A 19,237-nucleotide genomic window follows, 5' to 3' on the forward strand; every position below is an offset into this window, starting at 1 on the left:
CCTCCACCCTCTCACTCCCCGTTATTTCATAGCTTCATAGCTTTGACATATGTTATAGTAACATCAGTTTGTCCAATTCTCTCATCGGAAGAGAAGGTCTTTGGGCTAGGCTGTTGGCCCTCTTGCTACCTCTGACAAACGGGGCCTCCAACATAGTGATTAGCATAGGTTGAGTCTCTTTACTTTGAAATTAGTGGGCAAGTGGCCTCTGGCTGGAACATGGTTTACGGGGAAGCAGACCAATGGAAGCTGCTGAGCTAGCAGCCTAGAATTCTTTTGCTTTCGCTGCCTTCTGATGCCTCAGTCACCGCATTGGGTGAAATCCTGGACTTTGAGATATGTCCCACCAGAGGAATCTTTTACACTTAAGAAAAAAAGGATGTACTGTAGGGGACCTCGGGACCAGGTTGGGGGGAGGGGGGAATGGCAATCTAGACTCTGCATAGGAAAGGTAAGGGTGATAGATTGAAACTGTGACAAGTTAGGTACACTTCTGTCCCAAAGGTTCTGGGTATGTCATGTAAGAAATGCAAGAACATTCTCTCGGGGCTTGATTTCAGATGGTATAATGTGTCCCTAATAACAAAAAAGAGAGCTAGATGGCCATGAAAGGAAAGAGGCTGGGGGAGTGCTTGGGAGAGATGCGGGGGTGAAGGAAAGAGGAGTCAAAAGGGTTATGTCATGCTGGTCGGTGGTGGCATACACCTTTAATCCCAGCACCCGGGAGGCAGAGCCAGATGGATCTCTGTGAGTTCGAGGCCAGCCTGGTCTACAGAGCGAGATCCAGGACAGGCACCAAAGCTACACAGAGAAACCCCCGTCTAGAAAAACCAAAAAAAAAAAAAAAAAAAAAGAAAAGAAAAAAGAAAAGAAAAGAAAAAAGGTTATGTCAAGGGAAAAGGAAAGACTATAAAGAAAACCTCCGAGTAGGAAATGTGGGAAACGTCAAGACACAGGGAAAAAGCAGAGCGTGGACAGAACAAAACGATGGGAATGGAGCCAGTGTTCTGTCGCCAGTGTTTGTCTTAAACCTTGAGAAACAGGAAGGAGGGAGAGCTGAAACTGTGGCTGTCTGGCCCTCTTCCTGGGCTCTGTCCCCCGCAGTCCTGCCCTATTGCTGGCTCCTCAGGGCAGGGCACCACCCTTGCTATCTGGGATGAGTTTCCAGTCCCAGATGGCGAGCCTTCGAGGAAAGGGGTGGATGATCTGAATGTCTGGCTGTGGGGTCGTTAAGGACTGATACTGCTTATTCTAGCCCCTCCCTAGGCTCCATTCTCTCTCCTGGGAAGGTCCTGATGACTCAGAGGGATCGAAGGGCTAGTCTAACAGGGTCGAGTGCTAAGGGACTTTAGATCAAAAGGAAATCAGTCCTGGGAGGAAAGGACCGAAAGAGAGAAGAAATCTACAGCATCGCTTCTGGGGGTGTTTCAGACTTAAGGAGAGGGGCAATTCACTCCAGTGGTCAACAGCCACAGTACCTAGAGGTCCTGAGATTCCAAAGTCCAGAACTACTCACAGAGGAGGACTTGTATATCCTCGGCTTCCCGTATGCCCATTGGATTGGCTGTTTCTGGAAGAAGAGATGGGGAACCCACAGATGTAGTGCCCCCCTGGAGCCCCGAGTTACCCTTCTCAGAGAGAAAAGACTTGAGAAGGGTCTGGGCTGAGGATGGACAGATGTAGGCATAAAGCACAGACACCCAGACACAGCAAAATATTAATCACAGCATCACAGCAGACTTTGTGATATAGGTGTTCACTATATAATTTTTTAAACTTTATGATTGGCTTTTTCATAATAAAATGTCAACAAATAGAGAAAAATTGTCAGGCAAATATTTGGCACAGCTCAGTGTTGAAAGTGGTTTTGTATTCTGGGAGAAGATACACTACAAAGCCGGGTGGTGGTGGCGCACGCCTTTAATCCCAGCACTCAGGAGGCAGAGTCAGGCGGATCTCTGTGAGTTCAAGGCCAGCCTAGTCTACAGAGCGAGATCCAGGACAGGCACCAAAACTACACAGAGAAACCCTGTCTAGGAAAAAAAAAAAAAAAAGATACATTACAAATGACTGGAGAGGGCACCATTTACCCAACAGAAGGCAGGTCTCAGGCAAGAATACCCACAGGACATTTAGGATAGGGAGAACCTTCCTTCAGGCCTCTTGGATTACATTCTCACTTGCTTGTTTGTGTTTTCAGACAGGGTCTCATACTGTAGCCCAGACTGGCCTTGAAGTCATGATCCTCGTGCCTCAGGACACATGGGCCGCCATGTCTGGATTAACTGCACTCTTTGGACACTAGCTGCTTTTCCCACCCTTCAGCTGGACTTTAAACAAATTCATTCTGTCTCTTCACAAATCCACACTTGGTCTAGAGTGGACCCCACCTTGCCACCTGTAACCCTTGTGGGAGAGGCAGGATAAGATGTTCCAGACCCTGCTTGACACCTGATCCTAAGAGGTTGGTCATGTTTACTCAGCAGGTGAGGTTCTCATGATAAAGAACAGTGGGAGGGCTAGAACCTGGTATAAAAGGTCTGGGAATTTCTAGAAGATTTGCACCTGAAACTACTAAGGGAAAGGTGAGTTGGGGGGAATATTCAAGTCCAAGCTAGAAAAGACAATGCCTGGATTATAGCAGGGGAAACCTGGGCAGCAGCTCCCAGATGGAAGCTATTTGGGGGTACAAAGATGGCAGGTTTTGGCTAAGGGGGGTGGATATGGACAGGTTTAGTTGGTGGAGACAGGTTAGGACACACAGACAAGTTGCCTGGGACCTGATGTCTGAGCTCAGGCAAGCTCCCCCTAAAACCTTTCAGCCTCTCGGCTCCACAGGAGCTACTTGGACATTGGTGTTGGTATCCTGTCTTCTCTTGTCTCCTTTGCTCCTGAGGTGATGTAGAGGCACCTCTACAATGTTCTTTGCCTTGATTTAAGAGTAGGGTGATGCTAGAGTTTTAACTGTGCCTCAGATAGCTCATAAACCATCTGATTTAGGGTGGGTTTTGCTCTGAATCTTGGGTCGGTCAACTCAAACGTCTCAATGCTTTGGGGGTTGCCTTTATTTCCTCTTCAGAAAACTCTGTCATGCTTTGTGCCTGGATGGAGGGAAGCTTGACTCAGCTGAACACAGACAAAAAGTTAGGATTATCTTTGGGATTAGGAGAGAAGGGTTAGTTACCATCAGAACAGGGAGAAAGAACCAGAGGGGTTAGGGGCGTAGAAAATAGATCTGAAAGAACAGGACTATTCGTGGGCAGTTTTCTCTAGGCTTGGGGCTAGGTCTCTTAGATCTGAATTGAAGCATCAAAAAAACATGGGTCTATATTCCAGGCCAGAGATGCCTGGGTAAATGAAGTCCAGAGAGAAAGGCATGAGCGCCCTCCCCCACTTTTCTCCCTCTTCCCACTGCAGCCTCAGAATGCTGGCCATCATTCTCTTAGCCCTTCTTTGTGCCTCGGCCTCCGGCAATGCCAGTAAGTGAAATGCCACAGATCTGGTAATGGGATCCTGGGAAGGCAGCCGGTGGACTGCTGCTGCTGGTCAGAGGCTGTCGGACACCGGCTCGGGGTGGTGGGAGGAAGAAGGGCAGCGGCGAGCAGCTGTGCTCCCAGAGCATCTGCCCCACAGGCCTTTCTTCCCCTCTAGTTCAGTCCAGGTCCTCCTCTTACAGCGGGGAATACGGAGGTAAAGGAGGAAAGCGATTCTCTCATTCTGGCAACCAGCTGGACGGTCCCATCACTGCCATCCGTATCCGAGCCAATTCACGTTACATAGTGGGGTGAGATTCTTCATGTTTCTGTGGTTTGGGGACTGTCTAGGACCTTACTAGATTGGGAAATTCTCATTCACTTTGGATCACACTGTTGAAATCGGTAAATCACAGTAAAATGTTGGAGGTTTGTCTCTTCCCTGTCTGGCCTGGGACACTTTCCAGTGTTTGAAAATCCTCGGGTTCTTTCAAGTGTGTGTTGGGGGTGAGCTCAGACTCTGGCTGTCTGAGTGACTCTGAGAAACTAACTTTCATTCCACAAGCTGATTTGCCAGCAAAATGAGAAGTTGAGTTCTCTGCATGGGCTCCTAGGGCTCACTCACGTAGTCTTTGTATCTTGTGGAACTTGTCACCAGTTTGAACTGAACTTGGGTGGTCAGCTGAGCCGTCTCATCCATCCAGTCTTGAATTGTGATAATCGTGTTCAACGTGCTACTTCTTCCTTCTCGCCCTGCCCCAGTCTCCAGGTGCGCTACGGCACACAGTGGAGTGACTATGTGGGTGGCACACAGGGAGACCTGGAGGAGATCTTTCTGCACCCCGGGGAGTCCGTGATCCAGGTGTCTGGCAAGTACAGGTACTACGTGAAGAAGCTGGTCTTCGTGACAGACAAAGGCCGCCACCTGCCTTTTGGAAAAGACTCAGGCACAAGTTTCAACGCTGTTCCCCTGCACCCCAACACCGTCCTCCGTTTCATTAGTGGCCGGTCTGGCTCTGTCATTGATTCCATTAGCTTCCACTGGGATGTCTACCCCAGCCACTGCAACACTTGCTGAAACCCACCTTTTCTCTGGCGGGTGTGAGAACTCCCTCATCACCCAGCCCCGTGCAAACGTGCAAATAGCTTAATAAAAGAATATGGCTAAAGAAAGTGTTTGTCCACATCCTAGTTCTAAGAGAAATGTATGAATCCTATTTCTGGCTTTTTAAAAAAATTTAAATTAGGGGTTGGGGATTTAGCTGAGTGGTAGAGCACTTGCCTAGCAAGCGCAAGGCCCTGGGTTCAGTCCTCAGCTAAAAAAAAAAAAAAAAAAAAAAAAAATTAAATTAAATTAAATTTTTTTTGAGACAGGATCCCTCTACATAGCCCTGGCTGTCCTGGAACTCACTATGTAGACCAGGCTGAACTCACAGAGATAGGCCTGCCTCTGCCTCTAGAGTGCTGGGATTAAAGGGGTGTGCCACATGCCTAGCTATATCTGGCTACTGTTGAACATTAATCTGAGGAAATGAGAGTGTTGGGGGCTTTTCTTTATATGTTATCAAAAAGAGACAAAATTCTGCCTGAACCAACTCTTTCCAAGGATAGCCCCTGAGAATTTTTCCTAATAGGAACTCAGAGGCCGGGATAAGGCTCAGTTATACCAGCTTGCCAAAACTCACTCTCCAGCTCTCTCTACTCCTTGCCTTGGAAAAGTGCTTCCCTGCCCCCAAAGTCACCTTACTCTACTGACATTAAGCCACTTGCTGTTCGTGATGGGAACATTATCCTTTCTTCTTTCCAGAATCCACCTAACTTCTAAAGTTTGGCCTAAGGACTTGACTCTGTTGCCCTACTCCAGCTACTCTTAATTTTACTCCAAAGCCTGGGTGTTCCTAACTTAGCTCTCTCAAAATTGAGACTCTTTCCTCAGGAAGCTAACACATTCCCAGTAATGTGAACTCTATCAATACTGTGTTCAAAAAAGAAAAACCCCTGGGCTGCCATGGTAGTGCACAGATTTAATTGCAGCACTTGGGAGGCAGAGGAGGTGGATCTCTGTGAGTTCCAGGCCAGCCTGGTCTACATAGAGACTTCCTGGACATCAAGGGCTACAGAAAGAGACCCTGTCTCAAAAAATCAAAAACAGAAGAGGCAATCCTAAGTGAGTCACGGTGATGCACACCTGTAATCCAGAACTTGAAAGACTAGGCTAGCCTGGTCTACATAGTTCAAGGCCAGCCAAATCTATATAGTAAGACCCTAAGTAAGAGGCTTAAGGAGGCAAAAAGATTGCCACAAATTTAAGGCCAGCCTGGAGGACATAATGAATTCCAAGTTAGTCTTGGATACAGTGAGATACTGTCCCAGAAACCTAAATACATGAATAAATAGATAGATGGGCAAGTCCAAGAGGGGAGGTTTTCACTGTACAGCCGTAAGGGGTTGGTGAGAATTCGGGTCACTAGATAGAGTCAGCAAAGGTATAAAGTCACTTTGAAAATAATTCTTAGGATCCCAGTTCCAAGTGCTACAACACCAACAATTTTAGTGGGTAGCAGTAGGGAGTTACTGAAGTCTGGATTCCAGATGTGTGCCACCAGACTGCATTTATATGATACCATGGCTTCATGCATGCTGGGTGAACACTCTATCAAAAAGCCATAGCCCCAAATGTTCTTTCAAACAATTACATGGAGGAGATTATGCCATCGTCTTTTTGTTTATATGTAAATCACAGAGCATGAAATCCATCCCTTTAAAGTACGCAATGGGGGTAGGGATGTAGTCTATGGTGTGTGCATGTAAGTACATGCAATGATATGTAATGAATATGTACATGTGTGTGATGAGTGTGTGTTCTCATGGGTGTGGAGGCCAGATGTTGGTGTCACATACCTTCTGTTGTTCTCCATTCTTTCGTGTGTGTGTGTGTGTGTGTGTGTGTGTGTGTGTGTGTGTGTGTGTATGTGTGTGTATCGTGTATGTACAGGTACACACACCTGAGCACGTGTGTGCATGGGGAGATCAGAGCCATCATTGTGTCCTCTGTCACACTCCACTTTAATTGCTTTGAGACAGGGTCTCTCACTGGGCCTGAAGCTCACTCTTTTGGCTAGGCTGGCTGCCCAGAGACCTTCCAGGATCCAGCTGTCTCTGTTCCCGATGCTGGAGTTGAGACATTCAAATGCCATGCCTGGCTTTATGGGATTCACCTCCAGTTCCCTTGCTTTCACAGCCAGTGTTCTTAACCACTGAACCATCCTTCCAGTCCCACACGTTAGATTTCTGCAAAAAACATGAATTTCAAGAATTTTCATTTACTTAAAAAAAGAAGTTTTAGGCAATGGTTGGGAGATGGTTTGGAGAGAAGTTTCATCAGGTTGCTCTTGCAGAGGACCTGGGCCCAAAGCACTCAAATGGCAGCCCACAATCTTTTTTGTTTGTTTGTTTGTTTGTTTTGGTTTGGTTTTGGTTTTTTGAAACAGAGTTTCTCTGTGAAACAATTCTGGCTGTCCTAGAACTCACCCTGTTGACCAGGCTGGCCTCGAACTCACAGAGATCCACCTGCCTCTGCCTCCCGAGTGCTGGAATTAAAGGCATGCACCACCACTGGCTGGCTCACAATCTTCTTAATTCCAATTCCAGGAGATCTGATACCCTCTGCTAGTACACATGTAGTGCCCAGACAGACATGCAGGTAAACATTCATACATATAAAATAAAATAAATAACACTTGGCATGGTAGAGCATGTCTTTAATCCCAGGGCTGGAGAGTCAGAGTTAGACAGAGCTCTGCATTTGAGGCCTGCCTGTCTACATAGTGACTTCCTGGACAGCCAGAGCTACATAGAGAGAAGAGACCCTGTCTTTAAAAAATAAACAAACAGGGGCTGGAGAGATGGCTCAGAGGTTAAGAGCACTAGCTGCTTTTCAAGAGGTCCTGAGTTCAATTCCCAGCACCCACATGGTGGCTCACAACCATCTGTAATGAGATCTGGTGCCTTCTTCTGGCCTGCAGGGACACATGCAGGCGGAACACTGTATACATAATAAAGAAATCTTTAAAAAACAAAACATAGCAGCCTCAACTGTGCTAGCCGGCTGGTCTTTTCTGAAGTATGTATCATCTACCACCCATTTACTTTATCCGCAGGCTGCTTTTTCTCAGTTTTAAGCTGTAAGACGGAGAAGATGGTGGAACTCACTCTGTTGACCAGGCTGGCCTCAAACTCATAGAGTCCACTTGCCTCTGCCTCCCGAGTGGTGGTGGCACACGGCTTTAATCCCAGCACTCCCGAGGCAGAGGGAGGTGGATCTCTGTGAGTTCGAGACCAGCCTGGTCTACAGAGCAAGTTCAAGTTCCAGGATAGCTAGGGCTGTTACACAGAGAAACTCTGTCTTGAAAAACAAACAAACAAACAAAAAACACCAAAAAAATAGACAAGCAAAACCAGTCTGTATTCCATGCTGCTGCTGGCTGTTACGGGCAAGGAAGCTTCTTTTGCAGTGGTATTAATGTTTGCGGGCCCATAACTGAGAATGAGAGACATTTTTCTTCTGTGACAACCTCCCACCCCCCCACACACAAAAGAAAAAGAAAAAGAAAGTTTAGGCAGGAAGCCACTGAAGTGAATCCTTAGAAATTGTGACAAAGTGTAGCTTTATTGTGCTGAAGTGTGGCTCTTCATAGCTGATGGCCTGGAGGTGGAGGGGGAGGGGTGGGAACAGGGACAACATGGGACCCAAATATCTCTAAGGGTCTGGCCACTGGGAGACTGACCGTGCTCCAGTGAGTATATGGACAACACACATTGGACTTGGTTTGTTTGGGGGGGCACGAGGGTGGGAGGGTGGACCTGGGAGGAATGGGAAGCAAGTGTGATTGGGGTGCACTGTATGAAATTCCCAAATAATCAATAAAAATATTATGTTGGGGAAAATAAGTAAATAAATAAAAATACGCCGGGCGGTGGTGGTGCACGCCTTTAATCCCAGCACTCGGGAGGCAGAGGCAGGCAGATCTCTGTGAGTTCAAGGCCAGCCTGGTCTACAGAGCAAGGTCCAGGAAAGGCGCAAAGCTACACAGAGAAACCCTGTCTTGGAAAACCTAAAAAGAAAAAAAAAAAAAAAGAAAAGAAAAGAAAAATAAATAAATAAATAAATAAATAAAAATACATCTTAAGAAAAATTTTAGGGGGGGGTGTAGCTCTGGGTTTGATTTCCAGCACTACATAAAGCCAGGCCCAGCTCCTCATCATTTCACTCTTGATTTCCATCTGGGCTTTCCACCATCTTCTCCGTCTTACAGCTTAAAACTGAGAAAAAGCAGCCTGCGGATAAAGTAAATGGCTGGTAGATGATACATACTTCAGAAAAGACCAGCCGGCTAGCACAGTTGAGGCTGCTGTGTCCAATAGGTAGTGGGGGTGGGGTGGGGTGGGGCGAAGCTTCGGTGCAAAGTCACAGGCACCATCCAAGCTCATCAGCCTTCAGGTGTGCCACAAAGGCATGGCGGACTCTCCTGCACATTTCCCAGAGAACAGTTTCTTCAGTTATTTGTGTGGCAACTTGGCAAATGATATTTTCTAATACAAGCTTGAAATTTTTCTGTTCAAAACAAATGCAACCATTTCTGTCTAGAGTTAATGAGACAGTTCTGGAGTTTGTTTTGTTTTGTTTTGTTTTGTTTGTTAACCTGGCTGGGTGGTTTGAATAAGAATGGCCCTCAGGGGCTCATATATTTTAATACTTAGTCACCAGGGAGTGGCACCATTTGAAAGGATTAAAAGGATTAAGAGGTGTGGCTTTGATGGAGGAAGTGTGTCAGGGGAGTGGGCTTTGAGGATTCAAAAGCCTATGTCAACCCCTCTATCTTTGTCTACAGATCAGGATGTAGTTCTCAGCTACTGCTCCAATGTCTGTCTGCCTGCGACCATACTTCCTGCCACGATGGTAATGGACTAAACCTCTGAAACTGTAATCAAGCCCCTGTAGACAGACTTTGCTTTGGGCCACCAGCTCACGAAAAATGACATAGGGACTTATTATTAATTTTAAAAGCTTGGCCTATAGCTTATGTATTACTTGTTTTTGCTCTTTTGGGGGGCTCACCACCCAGCTCCTAAATAAATCACACGCGTAGGTTTATACTTAATTATAGATGCCCGGCCTTAGCTTGACTTGTTTCTTGCCAGCTTTCCTTAACTTTAAATTATCCCATCTACCTTTTGGCCCTGGGCTGTACCCATTCTCTTACTTCTGTAAATCTTACTCTTCTTCCATGGCTTGCTATGTAGCTGGGTGGCTGGACCCTGGAGTCCTCCTCCTTCTCTCGCTCCTAGATCTCTCCCAGATTTCTCCTTCTCTATATAATTTCTCTCTGTCTGCCAGCCCTGCCTATCCTTTCTCCTGCCTTGCTATCGTCCATTCAGTTCTTTATTAGGCCATCAGGTGTCTTAGACAGGCAAAGTAACACAGTTTCACAGAGTTAAACAAATGCAACATAAACAAAAGTAACACATCTTAAAATAATATTCTACAACACTTAGGCTTGTCCCATTAGGTCTTATAACTTAATATCACCCATTTCTATTCATGTGTATGTTGCCCCATAACTCATGGCTTTTACCTCTCCTCCTGTGTCTTTTGCTTCCTTCGCATCCAGCTGGCGATTTTGCCTTTCTTCCCAGTGTCCTCTGTGCCTCAAAATCTTACCTAGCTATTGGCTGTTCAGCTTTTTATTAAACAAATCAGAGTGACATATTTTCACAGTATGCAAAAAGATTATCCCACAACATTTCCCCCTTTTTGTCTAAATAAAAAAGGAAAGGTTTTTAACTCTAACACAGTAAAATTATATACAATAAGAACAATTATTAGGTAAAAATCACATTCACAATGTCCAGTCACTTTGTATTTGGCAAATACGGAGAAAGTGCTGTGTTATCTTTCCTATGTTAGTCCAAAGTTTTATACCTAAATCATTTTCTATCATAACTTGTATTACCATCTCAAAACTACCTTTTTAGACCTCAAAACATTCCCCTAGATAAATAATTTAAGCTTTTATGTCTCTCGACCCCATACATTTTATATCTCCTTTGTGACTTTTTTTTTCTGAATTTGGTAACAAAGAAAACCGTAAGTATAACTATCTTATCTTCAACTCTATCAGAGACCCAAGAAGGATATATTACCTGAGTAAACAGGAAGTGCAGAGCAAACAACTTCCAAAACTATAGAAGTGACAGAAACAGCTGGCTGCCTGGACAATCACCCAAGGTTTCTCTGTAATTTGGGGGAATCTATCTTTGACCCACAGGCCTAGAATATCTGACAGACTTTTCTGTGAAGCAAGAATTTTGAAGAACTGTCTCTACCTTGTCTTAGCAAAGTTCAGCATTCACTTTCTTTTGTGTCCTGCTTGTCCAATTTGGACAGCATGCTGTCAGCAGTGGAGACAAGGGTAGTCTCTTGCCCAAATGGTTAGCTTTTGCCATAAAGAAAACAAACTCCATATGGAGGATCTTCAATGCTCATCATCCTTTTTTGTGTAGAATGGTGCTGCCAGCAGTAGACATGTCTCACTGTCATGAAAAGCCTTATGTTATTAAAACATCTTAAATGCCATATTTCTGTAGATCTCTGAAGTGTTTGAAGACTACCTGTCTATCTAAAATATATATCTGTTTGACCTTGAAAACATACCTAACATGACTACAAGTTTAATTTTTTTTTTTCAGACATGGTTTCTCTGTGTAGTTTTGGTGCCTGTCCTGGATCTTGCTTTGTAGACCAGGCTGGCCTTGAACTCACAGAGATCCACCTCTCGAGTGCTGGGATTAAAGGCATGCACCACCACCACCGCCCAGCTCAAGTTTAATTGTTATACGTGGCTAACTACTAACCTGCAAATCTTTATTATCTTAAATAGTTTGTAATAATAACTTTCAAGGACTAGAAGTTTATGTTACATTGTTAAATGAGCTGCATGGGTACAATACCTTAAAAAAGAGTAGAAATGTATGTACAGTATGTTCTAATAAAAATAACCTTAAATTTGTATCAATATACAAAAATCCATACCAATGAAAATATTTAAGACTAGTAGTTGCTTTTTTAGTTTAAAAGTAGATTCAAAAACCTACCCTTTTATCCTATCTTTTTTATATCCCCTCTTTTTCTTTTCATAATGAGATCCCTGAATCTAATCTCCTTTGTTTAGCTTTCTTCCTGACCATGACCAATAACAGCTTGTAACCAACCCACCTAAATGATGACAAACATCCATAACCCATCGAATGACCCAAAACCACCACCCCCCACCTCTTGAGAATGTGGGTATTGTGTTCTCTAGACTGCTTCCTGTTGCCTGGGGGCACTGGCATCTTTGGGAGATGCTGAGAAAATTAAAATAATGGTCAAATCCCAGGTGGAATAGTCTGTGAGGCTGGACCATCTCAGCCAGCAGCCTTGAAGCTGTTCTGGATGCAGAACTCTGAGGAAACTGCAACAGAAGCACTCTGAGAGGCTAGATCACCTGGGCCACCCATTTTCATTGGTGTCTGGTCCCTTTGCTCTGAAAACACTTAAATTTCCTAAGGTAACACACAGATCTGCATTATTACAAGTATGGACTGTGCGTTGTACACAAGCCAGCCAAAGATCATTTTTTGTTTTATGTTTGAAGAGGTAAAATATATGACACCTGTCTTGTAGTTTTTCTAGGTTGTTTTTTTTTTATGTCTGTAACCAGGATTTTCAGATCTCCCCTGCTCAAATCTGATCTCTATGAACCTTGAATGACTCCACACAAAAGCACAACCTCTTCCCCAACATAACATATTTTTTGACTTCCATTTTAAAGTTAAGACATTTATAAAATATATAGGTTGTTTTAATTTAGTAGTTTTTATAATCCAGTGTCTCTCAGAAGCTATTGTTTGCTCATCAGCAATCAAAAAATTTAAAGTCAATACAACACCATACAGGATCCAGACTACATCTCTACATTGCTTATTCTTTTCTTATTATTTATAAATTATTGACTTTTTCTATTACTGTCTATACCCATTTTCTTTTCTTTCTTAAGCCTATGTACATTTTTAAATACACTGTAACCTGTTTAGAGATTTTTTTCCTGTCCAGATCTGTCTTTACTAAGCATTTGCAGAGTTCTTGGATTGTGTCAGACAAATCTTAAACTGCTGTGTCAGCTTCTGTAAGGCTCAGCTTAGTGCCTGGCTTGCATCTGTGTTCTGAGCTTTCCTTTTCTTTCTTTTTTTTTTTTTAAGCTCCCCCGGGTTTTATGTGGATATATGAAATTTATTTATTTATTATGTATATAGTATTTTGCCTGCATGTATGCCTGCATGCCATAAGAGGGCACCAGATCTCATTATAGGTGGTTGTGAGCCACCATGTGGTTGCTGGTAATTGAACTCAGGACCTCTGGAAGAGCAGCCAGTGCTCTTAACCTCTGAGCTATCTCTCCAGCCCATGGAGACATATTATTAATCATGAAAGCTTGGCTTATAGCTTAGGCTTGTTCCACTAGCTCTTATACTTAAATTAATTAACCCATTTCTATTCATTTACGTGATTCATTCACTACACATGATTGATGGCTTTTACCTCTCCTCCTGCATCTCTTGCTTCCTCCGCATTTAGCTGGCGACTTCTTCTTCCTAGTATCCACTGTGCCTTGAAATCCTGCCTAGCTATTGACCATTCAGCTTTTTATTAAACCAATCAGAGTGACACATCTTCACAGTGTACAAAGAGATTATTACACAACAAGCCCCAATTAAATGCTTTTTTAAAATTATAGTTTTCTTGGTCAGGGTGTCTCTTCACAGCAATAGAACAGTACCTAACACACTGGCTGTGGTAGAACTGCTAGGCAACAGGCTTAAGTGTGATTAACTCACTGGGTTTTGCCATGAAGTCCAGTAAGTGTTGATATTGGAAAAATTCCTGCAGAACAATTTAAGGATTTAGGCAACTGTATAATAAAAACAGAAAAACAAGTTGGATTATTAATTTATAAATATTGGGTTTAGTGTTTGAGTTCAGTGCACCAGTGGTCACCAAGCCTCTTATTGTGGAACTTAAAATATATTAGGGGCTTATTGCCAGTACCAAAGGAAACCTCATTTCTTGTCTCCTTTGTCACAGCTATATGCTGTTCCTTTGACACACTTAGAAGATGTGTGATGCTGCAGAGTGGGGATCTGATCGCTTAGTGAAAACACACCAGTGTGAAGGAACTCTACATTTTCCCATGATGCCTCCTTCAACAGCCTTCCCACATGGTACAGTGGGCTTTTTGGTGTTTGTTGGTACTACGTGGTAAACTTGAAGAATTGTTTAATATTGGTATTACAGGTTAGAGGTGGTTCATTATATTAACTTGAGAAATGTATTTATTGAATTCATGAGACACATAAATTACATAGCTGCCATGTATGTATTTTGATGGTGTGTTGTTACTATCAATATTTGAGAGTTGTTTGTAACTCTAGCAGGAGAACACAGCTATTCTCTAAACCCTTAACTGAAGGCTGGTTCTCCTCTGTTCAGGAAGGTCTTTCTCTTTGACCAAGCATGCAGGAACACATAAGGAGCAGTGACGGAGGAAAGGGGCACCCACTTAGCCAGCCGGATTAACTGAATCCATAGGGTGACAAATGTCACAGTCAGGTCACCCTCACATCCTATCATCAATGTTTGTTCAAGTGCTAATTCTGAAATAGAGCAAAGTCTCTTGTTGAAGATTTAAATATTAAAATCCAGGTAAACACAGATGTTCTATTTAGCTTTGTCAATTTGACATAGCCTAGAGTCTTCTGAAAACAAGGACTGCGGGGGTCCAGCCCCTTGATAGCCTTTTCCCAGGGTCTATGGGAGAATCTACAACCAGCTGATAACCTAATCTTAGACGACATCAAATGAATCTATGTACATGAAATTCTTTAGTCCATACGCTTTATTCTTCAGGGTCAGTTCTTTCTCTACACAGCTTCTGTTCTGCTCTCTTACTCAGCCCCTTTCTTGCCTGATTTCTCTCTATATTTTTCTGCAGTTCTTTCAAGTTCTATCACAATTCTGCCATCTAGTTTCTTCCCCATCTAGTTCTTCCTCATCTTGTTCTTCCCCATCTTCCATCTTGTTCTTCGAATCCTCCCTAGTCTCTGAGGTTTTTCAGTTATGTACTCATACCAAGCATCAATTCTCTGGCCAAGGCAAGGTCATACAGGCTTCAGTCGGGGTCGAGCAGAGAGGGTGATGAGGTCCAGACAAAGAGCGGCAATTGTCAGCTGTCATTTACAACCCAAAAGGCAAGTGACTAATGGGGAATAGAATCAACTGAGGGCTAAATCTAAAGAAGGGAAATTATGTGCTCAAACTATATTCTTAGAAGTGGTTAGCTGAAATGTTAAGAGTCTACAAGTGACTAAATCATTGCTGAAAATAAAACTGCCTTTATTCCTTTGCAGCTGTATCTCTTAGCTTCTCTCCGCTGCTGCCATTTTCTGGCAGGGAGAGGAAATTGTGCTTGGTAGCTAGGCAACTTGTGTCACAGCTTGATGCACCTGGTATATAAAAGCCCTTTAGTCCTGAGTTAAGAGATCTAGAGCTAAAGGTAGCATTTGGAGGAGAGGAGGGTTAAGTTTAATTAGCACATCCACCAGGCCTTGACTAAAAGATAGTCTGGATGCTTATCTGTCTGCAGTCAGTTCTTAGAAAGTCTGGAAAGTATCTCAGATAAGAGACTTTCATCCAGAGAAGGTTCTGGCTAGATGTTGTTAATGATGATAATTACAGAAAGGCCTGAAATTAGGAGTCTGGCTGTGTGACTGCTTTTAGCACAGTTGGGAGATGTATATCCAAATACTTTAATTGTATAGGGGAAATTGTGACCAATGAATGATCAAATATACTGTTCTAGGAATGGAAAAGCTACAATAGCATACGAGAAATTCATAGCAGGAAATGGCTGGTATTAAAAAGCCAGTATCACCAAGATTCCTTAAGTCTTGGCTTTACCTCTGGAAGGCCCTTGGCTTCTTCCAGGTATAGCTTTGTCATAGCCAGCTGAATTCCTACTTCATGTTTCTGCATCTCGCAGCAATCTGAAAGGAAAACCTCCATTGAAGAAATTCCTAGATCAAATAAGCCTGCAGCATGTCTGTGGGGGTGGTTCCTGGATTGTTAATTGGTAAAGGAAGCTCCCAGTCCACTATGGGCAGCACCATTCCCTTGGCAAGTGTTCCCATGCTATATTGGAACACTGGCTAAACATGAGCCTGAGTGAGCCAGCTACCAAGAAGCATTCTCCATGGTTCCTGCTGTGCTTCTTTGGCTGAGTGAGTTCCTTGGGCTTAAGGACCTGTCTTGAGTTCCTGCCTTGACTTCCCTCTAGGAAGGACTAGGAGCTGGAAGTGTGGAGATGGAAAAAAAAAAAAAAGCATTGCAGCTGGGATGGAGAGGGATCCTGGCCGTCGGGAGCCAAGGAATACCACAAGTCACTCTAAGCCTAGCGGCTTACAGCCCTGCTCCAGGGAAAGGTTTCCCCAATGCAAACACTCCGCCCTGGCAGGGGAGGGTTTCCCCAGTGAAGTTGTTAAAGTTCTACTCAGGTTCCCCCGAGGGTAACCACTCTGCTCTGCTAGGGAAGGTTTCCCCAGCAAAAGTGTTACAGCCTTGCTCCTCTCCAGCCAGGCTCTATCCTGGGCAAAAGGTCGTCATCCAAACCTCATTCAAGAGATTTATTGGGAGTGAAGAATCCAGGAAAGTAACTGTCTCAGCCAGGGTGGAAAAAGGCAGCAGCAAACTGAACAGGGCTTATATAGGACTTTTTGTTTTTTTTTTAAGATTTATTTATTTATTGTGTATACAGTGTTCTGCTTGAATGTATGCCCAGAAGAGGGCACCAGATCTCATTACAGATGGTTGTGAGCCACCCATGTGGCTGACTGGGAATTGAACTCAGGACCTCTGGAAGAGCAGCCAGTGCTCTTAACCTCTGAGCCAGCTCTTCAGCCCCCTCTATAGGACTTCTTATGGGCAGAGTTTTTCCAGGGAGAAGATTTTCAGGGTGGGAATTGGTCTAATTTCAATTCCCTGGAGCTTGGACAAGCTCAGATTGACTAGATTCTGTGCTCAAGGATTGGTGAGTTTCCTGCTCAGGGATTGGTTGGTTTTTCTGCTCAAGGGTTGGTTAGTTTTGTGCTCAGTTGGTGGAGAACAGACTTGGCTCTGGTTTCAGGGCCAAAGTGTGTTTCTTTCACTGGCCCTTTATAGCCTTTTGGTTCTAGTTTTAGGGCCAGAGTGTATTTCTTTCACTGACTCTGGTTTCAGGGCCAGGGTAGGTTTCTTTCACTGGCTCTGGTTTCAGGGCCAGGGTGGGTTTCTTTTGCCAGCCCTTTTTCCCTACACCCTTTCTTCCCCTAAATCACTTCAAGTCAGAATGTTCTATCACTACAACAGAAAGGAGACTAAAACAATGGATTTTCTTGCCAATTATACCGAGAATCATTTAAGAAGACATTTTATTATAGATAGTATTGTTATTTCTGTTATAAAACTCTTAAATTTGTGATGAAAATTATATAATGCTGAATCTTAGAAATGAAGTTATTTGCTGAGTGGCAGTGGCACACACCTTTAATCCCAGCACTTAGGAGGCAGAGCTAGGCGGATCTCTGTGAGTTCAAGGCCAGCCTGGGCTACAGAGTGAAATCCAGGACAGACACCAAAACTACACAGAGAAACCCTATCTCAAAAAAAGAAAGACAGAAAGAAAGAAAGAAAGAAAGAAAGAAAGAAAGAAAGAAAGAAAGAAATTATTCTTAAGTTGCGGCTGTCATTCCAACATTCCAAAGTCATATGGTAGAGCAGATATTTTTCTTTTTGGTTTTTTGAGACAAGGTTTCTCTGTGTAGCCCTGGCTGGCCTAGAACTCATTCTGTAGCCCAGGCTGGCCTTGAGCTCACAGAGATCCACCTGCCTCTGCCTCCTGAGTGCTGGGACTAAAGGCGTTTTGACACCACTTAGGGTTTAGCAGGTATTTCTTAGGCGTTTAACAGGAGTTATCGTCATTATCTCTCAGGTGTAAATAAGCAAGCTTGGCATGGTAGTGTACACCTTTAATCCCAGCACTTGGGAGGCAGAGGCAGGTGGATCTCTGTGAGCTCAAGGCCAGCCTAGTCTGCAGAGCTAGTTTCAGGATAGCTAGGGCTACACAGAGAAACACTGTCCTGACATGACCCCCAAGATAATAATAATAAAATAAATAACCTTTATCCTATAAACAACATCTTTATTAATACAGCTCAGGAGTTACTGCGTACAGTACTGACAGTATCATATAGCTTTTAATAACTGATTATGTGATTGTTAAAAAGATGACTTGGGAGATAGAGGAATGGCTCAGTAGTTGAAAGCATGTACTGCTCTTCCAGATCTGGTTCAGATCTCAGCACCTGTATCGGGAGGTTCCCAAACCCTTGTAACTCCAGCTCTATGGTATCTGATACCTTCTTCTGGCCTCTGCAGACACCTGCATTCATGTGATGCATCCACACAGAGGTACATACACATAAATAAAAATGAAATACATTTTTTAAAAATGATGACTTAAATGACATTATAAAACTATTTGATAAGTAAAATGGCTTACCTGATAATCTTTAAATAATCTTGCAACACCAAAATATCCCTTGAAAATTAGCTTTTGTATTTTGTAGATAATAAAGCAAGTTCAACCAGCTGTGGTAGTATACGCCTATAATCCCAGGACTTGGGAACTTGAGAAGTGCATCAAGAGTTATCCTCAGCTACACAGAGTTCAAAGCCAGCCTAGACTGCATGAAACCTTGTTTTGTTTTGTTTTTTAAATTATGAGTATAGTGGCACAAACCTTTAATCCCAGCACTCAGGAGGCAGAAACAGGCAGATATCTCTGTGAGTCTGAGGCCACCATCATCTTCATAAAGAGTTCTAGGACAGCCAGAGCTACATAGTGAGACCCTGTCTTGAAGTAAACAAACAAACAAAAAAGCACCCCCCAAAAGGCATTTTTAATATTGAGAGATACAAATGGTATATGCAGTACAACATAATGCTTTGATATATGCTTACAATATGGAATGATTAAGAAAGCAAATCTATGCTTACATACTATTTTGTGTGGCAAAAACACCTACAATCTATTCTTTTGCTGGGTGTGATGGCTCATACCTGTAATCCTAGCGTTGAGAGGCTAAGGCAGGAGGGTTGCTTAAAGTGTGAGGCTAGTCTGGCCTACCTAGTAAGATCCAATCCAGGCTGGGATACTATGTGAGACCCTGAACAACAACAGCAAAAAAGCCAGGTGGTGGTGGTGCACACCTTTGATTCCAGCACTCACAAGGCAGAGGCCGGTAGATCTCTTTGAGTCTAGCCTAGTCTACAGAGCAAGTTCCAGGACAGCCAGGGCTACACAGAGAAAACCTGTCTTGAAAAGCAAAAAAAAAAAAAAAAAAAAAGTTGAGCCTAGTGGTCCATAGCTATAGCGCAAATGTTTTGGGGGAGGGTTGATGGGACTGCCTCAGTTTTGATGCTGGTCGGGTCTACACAGTGAGTGCCAGTCCGTCCATCAGCACAAGGCAAGGCTGTATCTCCAAAACAAACACAACTATTCCTTTAGCAGTTCAGGAGCACATGATGCACTATTATTACCAAAACTGTTCTGTGCAGTAGAGTTCTCATTTCC

The 19,237-nt window shown here is 43.6% G+C and overlaps 1 protein-coding gene across 1 annotated transcript; it reads left to right on the plus strand.

The window, feature by feature from the left end:
• The first annotated feature begins 3,424 nt into the window (after window positions 1-3,424).
• On the plus strand, window positions 3,425-4,551 carry Zg16 (zymogen granule protein 16). Its single transcript, XM_059250962.1, has 3 exons — window positions 3,425-3,479; window positions 3,652-3,784; window positions 4,236-4,551. The coding sequence occupies exons 1-3, from the start codon at window positions 3,425-3,427 to the stop codon at window positions 4,549-4,551; spliced, it is 504 nt and encodes a 167-aa protein (XP_059106945.1).
• Window positions 4,552-19,237: the final 14,686 nt, after the last annotated feature.

The sequence above is a fragment of the Peromyscus eremicus genome, chromosome 1 (assembly GCF_949786415.1).
Source record: "Peromyscus eremicus chromosome 1, PerEre_H2_v1, whole genome shotgun sequence".
NCBI classification, from domain to species: Eukaryota; Metazoa; Chordata; class Mammalia; order Rodentia; family Cricetidae; genus Peromyscus; species Peromyscus eremicus.

What these genes read in the sequence shown, in the direction of transcription:
- Zg16 (XM_059250962.1), top strand. Translation starts at nt 3,425, where the DNA reads ATGCTGGCCATCATTCTCTTAGCCCTTCTTTGTGCCTCGGCCTCCGGC. An exon ending in CTCGGCCTCCGGCAATGCCA is followed by an intron (nt 3,480 to 3,651) that starts GTAAGTGAAATG and finishes CTTCCCCTCTAG; the next exon opens with TTCAGTCCAGGTCCTCCTCT. An exon ending in AATTCACGTTACATAGTGGG is followed by an intron (nt 3,785 to 4,235) that starts GTGAGATTCTTC and finishes GCCCTGCCCCAG; the next exon opens with TCTCCAGGTGCGCTACGGCA.